Raw genomic sequence first — 10,547 nt, 5'->3', positions numbered from 1 at the left:
CATCTTGGAAACTAGGCATTTGTTCCTTCATGAGAGGGAAGAGAGGAGTGGCAGCTCTTTAAATAAATGAGAAAAAAATTTCTTTCTTTCACTTACCGGGGCGGCCTCGAGCATTGGCAGTGCTGCCCTGAGCCCAGAGCTGGTGCTGGTTCCTGGGAGCTGTGCTGCCCCAGCTGCAGGCTGTCTCCACATGTGTGCCCCTGCTCGAGGTGCTGTGGAGCTCAGGGACCTGCCTGCTGCCAAAAGAGCTCTCCCTGTGCAAATTAGTTCATAACTTATGAGCTTTGACAAGTTTTTGTTGGCTGTGCCTTGGGAAACATTTTTGAGTGGCTGTTGCTGAGTTTGCTTTAATCTTTTCCCAGATTTCTTTGGCTGGTGTGGAAATAGCTGGATTATTTAATTGTGTTTTTGAGGTGTATATATAGTCACCTGAAACCTGGTGATGTAAAAAGGAGAGAAAAAACGTGTATCAATAGCAAACACGTTTATTTTCACTCCGGTGAAAGAGTTTGGCTCCTTCTGCAGCAGAGCTGTGACCCTGGCCCAGCTGCCAGGACTTGCTGAGCCTCCTGTGCCTTGTCCAGAGAGGAACCTGGTGGTCAGTTTGTCGGGGTCCTGTGGTCAGTTTGTCAGGGATTTTATGGTCAGTTTGTCGGGGATTTTATGGTCAGTTTGTCAGGGATCCTGTGGTCAGTTTGTCAAGGATTTTATGGTCAGTTTGTGAGGGATCCTGTGGTCAGTTTGTCAGGGATTCTATGGTTGGTTTTTCAGGGTCCCCAGGGTTGGTTTTTCAGGGTCCCCAGGGTTGGTTTTTCAGGGTCCCCATTGTTGGTTTTTCAGGGACCCCAGGGTTGGTTTTTCAGGGTCCCCATTGTTGGTTTTTCAGGGTCCCCATTGCTGGTTTTTCAGGGACCCCATTGCTGGTTTTTCAGGGTCCCCATTGCTGGTTTTTCAGGGTCCCCAGGGCTGGTTTTTCAGGGTCCCCTGGCAGAGCCCTGGCCCTGTCCCTGCTGCTCTGGTGCCTGTGCTGAGCTCCCCGTGTCAGCTCTGGCTCCTCAGCAGCTGCCCTGCTCCCACGGAGTCACTTTGGATCTGCTGCAGCGGCGGATCCCAGTGACACAGAATTCCGCTCCTCTGGAATCCAGGTGCCTGCCCCGTGGTGCTGGGCTGGGCTGAAGGGCAGCACTGACACAACAGCCCCAAGATGTGATCCTCCTCTCCCTGGCTCTGTCATTCCCTTGGAAGAAGGCTGCCTTTGCTCTCCAGGACTTGAGAAAGCCTTCAGATGCTGCACATTCTGGACGGGCTGCCTGCTCCCTTCTCCTAATGCTTGGCTACTCCAGCTGAAATACCTCTGGTGATGCTTTTCCATTGCTGCAGTGTCGGGTTCCTGTTTGGGTTTGAGTGTGGGGAACGGCCTGGGAAGCTTCTGGAGCATCTCTGCCCGAAGGAGCATCTTCCCTTCTGCTGGGAAGGGACTTCCCATCGGAGTTCTTCCGAGAGGCTCTGTGAGTTTTGATCCCATCCTGCTTTCTTCTTGTTTGCTCCTCTTGAGTTTGCTCTTGAATTAAGTAAAAATCCTCCACGCTCCCAAATATCCATTTCTAAAGGCTTTTCCATGAGAAGGGGGTTAATGATAACTGATTCCTTAACGAAAACAAAGCTGAGGAAAACTGCCTGCAAAAGCTACGACTCCTGAACACAGGCTTGTTCAGCCAAGAACCAGAGCGTTGACAACTCCAGAGCTTTACTTTCAATAACAAAAAGTAGCTCCTCGGATTGGGGCTTACCCTGAGGCTTATCATACCCCTCTGGCCCTTCTGCCCAACACAGGGGTTCAGTTCAGCTCAGATTCCTTTAATTTGCAGGCAGAGATGATGGGCCCTGGGTCTGAGTGCTGAGTAAGAGCAGTGATGGAAACACTTCTCCCTTTTCATTCATCCTCCTGGTGAATAGCCCGGCAGTTCCCTCTGTGAGGGGAGCAGCAAGCCCTTCCCTTCCCTTCCAGCAGCAATCCCTTCCCTTCCCTTCCAGCAGCAATCCCTTCCCTTCCCTTCCAGCAGCAATCCCTTCCCTTCCAGCAGCAATCCCTTCCCTTCCCTTCCAGCAGCAATCCTTCCCTTCCCTTCCAGCAGCAATCCCTTCCCTTCCCTTCCAGCAGCAATCCCTTCCCTTCCCTTCCAGCAGCAATCCCTTCCCTTCCCTTCCAGCAGCAATCCCTTCCCTTCCCTTCCAGCAGCAATCCCTTCCCTTCCCTTCCAGCAGCAATCCCTTCCCTTCCCTTCCAGCAGCAATCCCTTCCCTTCCCTTCCAGCAGCAATCCCTTCCCTTCCCTTCCAGCAGCAATCCCTTCCCTTCCAGCAGCAATCCCTTCCAGCGCCTGCTGAGATCACAAGTTTCCGGATTGAGAGGGTGTGAAAGGAAGATCTAATCCATGGGCTGGCACCCAGTCAGGAGTTACTGGGTTTAGGGAGTTTTTTTTCTGGTTTTCATACAATATTGAAATGCTCTCCCAAGTTTCCATCTTCTCTTGCGTTTTAAAGGGATTGTTTTTAAGTTGTTGTTTCCTTCCGTCCCCTCCCTTCTTCCTCCCTCGGTGCGAGCTGTGGCCACAGGCGGTGGGGAGCTGCTGGCAGCTGCAGCAGCCCGGAGCTCTGGCTGGGCAGAGGTGTGAAAATGCTCAGCCCGAGGAAACACGTTCCCCTTCTCCTGGGGATGGGTGTGCACGCGTGCTCCCGCCTGCTGCCCTGCTTTCTGCAGCGCTTCCACCGCCCCGAGCAGAGATTCGGCCCCCCCAGAAGAGTCAGAGGATGCACCAGCGCAGGGCAGGGCTGTGTTTGGTCGCTGCTCATGTCCAGAGAGCCTGCAGAGCCAGTCTCGGCTGGCTGGCCCTGGGAAGCCAGGAGGATTGCTCATGGTGGGCTTGCTCTGTGCACAGGTGGTGGGTGCCAGCCCCGTGCTGGCTGTCCCACGGGATTTTTCTTCGTGTGTCTGAGCCTCGGCTGTGGGTGCAGGGGCTGTCCCAGTGACACCCGGCAGGGCAGGTGCTCCCAGCGCCCAGCACAGGAGGGACTGCACACGTGGCTGCCACCTTCTGCCCTTACATCAGCCTGGCATCTGGCTCTGCTCACCTCCAAAAGCAGAAGGTACAGGTCAAGCCAGCATATCTGCTACTGTCATCCTCAAAAATGGCAATTCAGTGAGAGACTGAGAGGTGGGACAGGGAAAAGAATTGTGCTGTCTGAGCCTCTCCACAGGGAGCTGCAGCTGGTGAAACCGTAGGTACAGCTCAGAGATGGAAGTCACTGGGTTCTCCTACAGTGCACTGGATTTATTACCTTTGCTGCTTTTTGCCTAGAAATGGCTGCCTCCTTTTGTTCAGTGAGCATTGGACAGAATGCAGTTGCTCCTGTGCTCTCTCTTCCACATGTGCCCACCTTCTGCATGTCTCTGGGGCACCCTTCACACAGAGAGGCTGTCTTTGTGTGAAATCTTTGAAGGAGAGTGCCTCCTGTCACCTCTGCTTACCTAGCATAAGCTTTCTGGTTCAGCACTGAAATGAAACCATCTGGAAAAAGAATCTCCCAATAAAACGCTCCTCCTAATTTAAAGAAGTTGCACATTTAAAATGTCTGGATCTTGTGTGGGAACACACTGGTTTCATCAACATTTTCGAGTAATACGACTGAACAATTTTAATCAAGTCAACATTCTTCCTTTTGGTTTTACGTTATGGCTTTGATTGAAGTAAATCACTTGGAGTATATTGTTTTGCAAAAACGTCAAAATTTATAACTTTTTGGCCCTGAACCGAATTGAAATAAGCATCTTGAAATCTTGTTCTGTTCCCCTGCCAGGAGACAGGAATATGATGTTTTTCAGCCAGGACTAGTTATAATTTTGATGGCTGCTGCTGTTAGCCTGGGATGTCCCATCACACAGATACCGGGTTCATCTGCTTTCCTTTTGCAGGAGAATGTGCGCCTGCAGTTCATGCTTATTTGGGCTCTTTTTAAAGCTGGTTTGCTATGAGGTGTCTTTCCTCTGCCTTTCCTAGGAATACTTTTTAAGGAGGCATGAGGAAGTGCAGCAGTGTGACCATCCTCTGTGTGCTGCTGCTGGTTTACCTCGTGTTTGCCTGGGTGGAATTTAAGGGGCTCACTCTCACCCCAGAGCATTGCCCCTCTCTTGCACGGGCACTGCTGCTTGCTCAGGAGGTGTTAGGAGCACAGGAATGGCAACAGCTTCTTTAATAATGGCCCAGTAAAACCCAGCAGGGCCAGCCTTTGAACCAAAGCAGGATGTACAGGTTAGGAAATTCCACCATGGACACAAATGGAGTTCTCGTGGGACATGAAGCAGCACAGGAGGTTGCACATGGTTCCCATGTAGAGCTCTGTAAAGCTTTCAACAGGGCCTTTGAAAGACTTTTGTTTTAGGTGTGCAGGGCTTAATTTGTGGCTCGGTGGAACAGCAGAAGTCGGTGACATTGGTAAGAGTGGGTGAAGGACGTTGGTGGGAGTACAAAGAACCGATTGTCATTTTAGTGAAGCCCTTGTGTGGTGCCCCAGTTGTGTAAAAGGACATTAAGGAAAGCATTAAAATACTTAAATGGAAACAAATTATTGCAATAACATCTGCTGGTAATAAACTCCCCTATCCTCCAGAGACAGTGTGGGGGTTTTTTTACCCACTTGGTTCAGGCACCTTTATTTACAGCTCCAGCTTTTGATGCTGTTCCCCAGAAAGAGCTGCTGTCTCCAGAGCAGTGCTGGGGAAGGGCAGGGATGCAGAGGGGGAGCACTGAGCTGGGGAAGGGCAGGGATGCAGAGGGGGAGCACTGAGCTGGGGAAGGGCAGGGATGCAGAGGGGGAGCACTGAGCTGGGATAGGGCAGGGATGCAGAGGAGGAGCACTGAGCTGGGGAGGGGCAGGGATGCAGAGGGGGAGCACTGAGCTGCAGCGCTCTGTGTGCAGGGGTGGGGGCTCAGTGGGGCTCAGCAGCCGTGCCTGTGCTTCCCCCAGAGATGGTTTTCCCTGTGCCCAAAGCAGAGGCTGCCTCTTTGTTATGTGAGTTCATGGCTTGGAGGGAGCGATGGGTGTGGGGAACGGATGGAGAAAGTGCAGAGAAACGCAGTGGTTTGAAGGAATAAAAGACACTTTTTTGTGGGAGTCATTGCTCCAGAAACAAGGAGCCTCTGAGGAAGGAAAGGGAGCCTGAGGAAAGGGAAGGTTGTGGTGTCATTCGTGGAGGAAAGGGTTCGTAAGGATTTCAGCCTTATCAGTTAAGCTTGAAAGCCCAGATGCTGAGGGATGTGGGAAGAGACAGGGGTTTCTTTTGGGAGTTGGAGAGTGTGCCTGAGGAGTTTTGGGGAGCCCTTTACCTGGGTAAAGGCTGGCTGGGCTCAGGGGAGTTCAGCTCATCCCTCACCTGTGCCACAGGTGATGCCCTGCCCTGCCCTGGCGCACACAGAGGCTGCCAGCGCTGTGCCTGTGACACCCAGGGCGCCGTGCTGGGCTCTCTGGGAAGCCTGATGAGGAGAAGGGAATACAGCCTGGGCAGGGCTGGGCTCAGCTGCCTCCCCGTGGGCTTTGCCCAGGCACCGAGGCACCACAGCCAGAGGTTCCGTGGGAGGGGATGTGACAAAACCCCGCGGTGAGCCCCTTACAGGAGTTACCTGCAGCTGTCCTCCCAGTCATTATTTCCCAGCAATGTAACAGTTACAAATCTGGACTACCTGGAAAAGCTGCTGAAAGCGGGGTAAATTATTAATTCCCAAGGCCGCGTTCTGAAGAATTAATTTCAGCACCACATATTGAAAGTTCTCCTTCGTGAGAAATAGCCTGGTTTTGAGAGCAATGAGAGTCTGAAAAAGTGACATTCTTCCAAGCCATTACTGTATTTTCTGACAATTTTATTTTCCCTTCAATCACTCTCCTTTAGCAGACTCAGCTAACATACTCAAATTAGCAGTAGGAAAGCTGCATTTGTGAGAGTTCTGTCTCTGCACAGGGTACTGAAGTAATTGGGATTCCAGGGCAGAGCTGTGGAAATTCTTAGCACAGTTTGTCCGTATCTTATCAGAACAGGCACGCTTTTCCCACAGCCTGGCCTCCTGCCACAGGGACTGAGCAGATTGTTGGAAGCCCCCTTTGAATGGGAGAAGTAATCTTTCTGAATGGATTTTCTGGCACAACTCCTGTTGCGTGTGTGGTTCATTGTTCTGGGTGATGGGGCTGTGTTTTACCCCCGAGATAAATGTTTTAGGGTTTGTTTGTTTTGTTTTTTTTTATGATGGGAGGGGTCCCAGGAGAATAATCAGCTTGCTGGTTCTATAAAATTCTATAGGCAAGTTGTTTTTTGTTGTAAGTGGTTTTCCGTGTTAATTGTGTAGCTTTGTAAGCAGAATTTTGGTATTAAGGACAGCAGCTGGTTAACCCTTGAACTTTTCGATACTCAAAGAGGTTAGTACTTAAGAAGCAAACCATTTTCTCTTCTTCAAGGCGCTCTAACAAGGTGTTATTATGCCAGTTCGTGTATGTACAGATGTATAGATGTGAACACAATATAGTAACTCACTAAAAAGTACTGCTGGTGTTGTCAAAACCAAAAGAAGTGGTTGCCAGTGGTGGCACATCCTCAGCTGTCTTAAATGTCCTCCAGTGAAGTTGGAGTCGATCCCTGCGTGCACCACAGTCCTGCTGTGGAGCTGTGCCAGCCCCTGTGAGCGGGGGATCCGGCCCCTAATATGTATTACAGGATAGTTAATACGATGTGTAACCGCAGAGTAACCGCAACACACAAAGAAGTTCTATTTTAGCCCTGCTGGAGCAAAGAAATAACTGTTATTGCTGAAGACCGAAGTGCAAGAGATTGCTCAGTGGGGGGAGGAGGCAGGAAAAAATCCAGATTTTGGGTAAATGTGTGTATAGACAAATTCTCACGTCCCAAGGCTAAGTTTTGTCTATAAAAATTCCTTAACATTTGAGTCTTTGTAATTAAAACATAAAGAATAATTATCTTAAGCTCGTATCTGCAGAGGAAGAACTGTGTATTTACTTATTCTCTGCCAAAAAATCTTTTTAGCTGGGAAGATTAACAAAAAGGCATTGAAGTATAAAGAAGGGCCTTCTTTTTATTGAAATATGTATGTTTTGTCAACAGATTCAAAACAGAACAGTCACAACCATTTTTTCTTCCTTTCTTTTTTCGAAATAGGGGTGGGGGAAGCATCCAGCTCCAAACTTAGTGCCTCTAACGCTTGGAAGACATGGTGATTAATTTTTTGTCCTTAGGTTTCCAGATGTTGGATTCCGTCCCAACTTTTAAAGACCTCTAATGTTTAACAGGATATGTGCCGAGTGTAGCGTTTAACAGAGTTTTCTTTCATAACTCCAGGATCTATGAGAAAAGGTAACTCAGGAAAGCGCTGCGGATTCGGAGCTGACGCCCCAGCCTTCCAGGAGAGCCGCCAGGGCTGAGCGTGCGGGCTTGGAGCGGAGCCGCGCTCCTTCGGGAACGCCATGGCCAGGGCCCGGAGCCGGCACGGCCCTTGGGGTGCCCTGCTGCTGCTGCTGCTGCTGCTGCACGCGGGCGGCTGCCAGGCGCAGAGGGACTGCACGGGCGCCGAGTGCCAGGCGCTGGAGAACTGCATCGAGGACGTGCTGGAGCCCGGCGAGTGCTGCGCCACGTGCCTGCAGCACGGCTGCACCTGCGAGGGCTACCAGTACTACGACTGCGTCAACGTGGGCTTCGTCAACGGCAAGGTGCCCGAGGGGCAGTCCTACTTCGTGGACTTCGGCAGCACCGAGTGCTCGTGCCCCAAGGGAGGCGGCAAGATCAGCTGCCAGTTCATGCTGTGCCCCGAGCTGCCCCCGAACTGCATCGACGCCGTGGTGCCGGCGGACGGCTGTCCGCAGTGCGGCCGCATCGGCTGCCTGCACCAGGGGCAGAAGTACGTGGCGGGGCACACCTTCCACATGCCCCCCTGCAAGGTGTGCCACTGCCCCAACGCCGGCGGGGAGCTGATGTGCTACCAGCTGCCCGACTGCGACGCCTTCCCCTCGCACACGGCCGGTCCCGGGGACGCCGAGGACGGCGAGCCCGAGAGGCACTACGACGATCCCTACAGCTACGACCAGGAGGCCTCCGAGGCCGACGGCACCCAGGTGGAGTCTCCGAAGAAGTACGGCGGGTACTCGTCCCACCCGGAGCACGAGAGCCTCAGCCGGGAGCAGGGCGAGGACTACGACTACCCGGCGGCCAGCGTGGCGCCCTCGGCCCGGCCCCAGGCCGAGGGCACGGCCGCGGCGCCCGCGGGCAGCGCCGAGCCCCGCCGCAGGCTGCCCCGCACCACCGCGCCCTCCCTGCGGCAGGCGACGCGCCACCAGGCGCCGGCCACCACCGGGGCTCCTCCGCAGCACGCCACGGCCGCCACCGAGCCGCCCCCGCGCCCGGAGGAGGAGAGGAGGCCGAAAGGGAGCAGGGAGAGGCACGAGCAAGAGAGAGCCCCGCACTCTAAGATGAAAAAGCATGCCAGGAAGGAAGAGCCAGAGAGCAGCACGTATCAGGGCTTGAAGGAGGTGAACTTCACGGAGCCGGGCCCAACGAGATCGTCCCGTGAAAGCCTCGAGGGGAATGGGTTCCCCAAGGTGAAGTTCAGCGCCACCACCTCTCCTCCCGTTGCTCTGGAGGAGGAGCGCAGCCCGTCGTCCCCGCGGCAGTCGCAGACGCTGTACCGTTACCACCCCGAGGAGGACGGCGACCCCAACTCCATCCACGCTAACCCCAGGCTGCCTGAAGGTAAGAACTGCTCCAGGGTGGGTGTCTGGAGAACTCTTACTCCTGCTAGCACTGGTGCTGCCGTGTTGCTCTTGCTGCTGCGCTTGTGGCCTGGAAATCAATCAAACCGCCACCAGCCTTCTTCCACCCCTTCGGGAGGTGGCCCGTGTTTGGTTCCACAGAGCAGGTGCCATTTCACTGTTGCCCACCTTGCTTTGATTTCCCAGACAGTGGATGGGGCTTTCTGGTATTTTAGCTTTATTTCAGATGATGGTTTATTAAGCTCTGCCCTTTTCCTTCAGTTACTTGCTTTGGACTTCCGTTGTGATGTTAAAGAAACGCCTTCCTCTACATGGAAGGATTTAATTAGTTATCTCCAGTTACCAACTCAGCGTAATCACATTTGTAGCTTTCGTCTTCTTCTGGGAAGGAAGTGAAACAGTTGTGCTTTCGCTTTCTAAATAAAAATATTGAGAGCACTTGTAATATTTACCTCATGGCTGAAAGCCCGTCCGAGCTCGTTAGTTCAAGAACCTTGAGAGATATACTCAAATCCCTTGGGCGCTAGCAGGGAGAAAAAGGGCTCTCTCCTGTTTTATGGGTTTTTTGGGGGCTGGAAGTTTATGATGTTTACGATCAGCTGTGGCAAGTATATGTATTTCCTCCCAGCCTCTGGATTCCTCTTGACACCTGCAGGGAATGTTGACGATACGCTTTATGCAGCGCTCGTTACTGTAATGAATGCAAACTTCATCGCTGTAAATTAGCACATATACAGCTCGTATTTCCAACTCATTTTTCATCAAATCAAGAGCAGTACCTCCTCTTTCAGGATGTGGCACAGAATGTTCTCACGAGACTCAGCTGGAGGATTGTGGCACAGAATGTTCTCACGAGACTCAGCTGGAGGATGCTTGCGGGGAATCCTGATGAGTCCCTGGGCACCGGCGTTTCTCCTGGGCTGTGTAAAGCCTGAGCTGTCCAGTCCATCTCCTGGAGAAGTTTAAGGCAGATGGGAGGAGGAGAGCAGATCTGGAGCTCAGTAGGTCCCAACACAAGCAGCACCTGGTGGCTGTTCAGACAGAAAGTGTGCCAGGTCCATGATGGAGATGGCAGCTTTTTCCTTCTCCTTTGACTTCCCTTTCATTTGCTCCAGCCTGCCACAAAATCTGAGCCGTGCATCCTGGCTGTGTACGACACATGGGCCTGAGTTAGGACTGGCACACAAGAACCCCTTTCCTGGTGTAACTTTAAAGAAGACATTTTTTAAAAATTAAATTGCCTTTTCTTTTTCTTTCAAAAAAGGAAAAATGGGCGGAGAACCCTGAAATTTTCAATGTGAGGGTTTAAGAAAATAATGGCCTTTGTATTTCATTAGGCAGCCAGATGCTAGTTTAGGAGGAAAAAGGGAAATAATTCAACCATTTCACGTATGATCTGTGGGGGGCTGACTCCCTCATGGCTGCTAGTGCTTCCCTGCACCCCTTCCCTTGTCCCCTCAGGCTTGGATTTGTGAGCAGAGGCTGCAGGGAAACCCAAGCCTGCCCAGATGACACAGAGGAGTGCGCTCAGAGTGACTGTTCACAGACCTGTGGTACCCAGCAGCCAGAGGATCCAACCTGCAGGCACAGCCAGCTGTGACCAGGCTCTCTGCATCCCCAGCTCAGCTCTGCACCCCGCGCTTGGAGCAGTCCCTGTGAGGAATGGGAGCAGGACTGGGGGCTCCAGCAGCCCCCCAGGCAGGCAGGAGCTGAATTCCCAGCCCT

At 52.5% G+C, this 10,547-nt stretch overlaps 1 protein-coding gene across 1 annotated transcript in view; it reads left to right on the top strand.

The window, feature by feature from the left end:
* Positions 1-7,223: 7,223 nt before the first annotated feature.
* Positions 7,224-10,547, top strand: part of LOC120758347 (fibulin-2-like) — a 28,601-nt gene continuing 25,277 nt past the window's right edge. The window contains exons 1-2 of the mRNA XM_040076506.1: positions 7,224-7,273; positions 7,399-8,802. Of these exons, the coding sequence (XP_039932440.1) occupies positions 7,524-8,802 (1,279 nt within the window). The 5' untranslated portion in view covers positions 7,224-7,273; positions 7,399-7,523. The remainder of the gene's footprint in view (positions 7,274-7,398; positions 8,803-10,547) is intronic.

The sequence above is a fragment of the Hirundo rustica genome, chromosome 12 (genome assembly GCF_015227805.2).
Source record: "Hirundo rustica isolate bHirRus1 chromosome 12, bHirRus1.pri.v3, whole genome shotgun sequence".
Taxonomy (NCBI): domain Eukaryota; kingdom Metazoa; phylum Chordata; class Aves; order Passeriformes; family Hirundinidae; genus Hirundo; species Hirundo rustica.
Note: the sequence above shows the minus strand (reverse complement) of the source record. Positions and strands in the feature narration are given on the sequence as shown.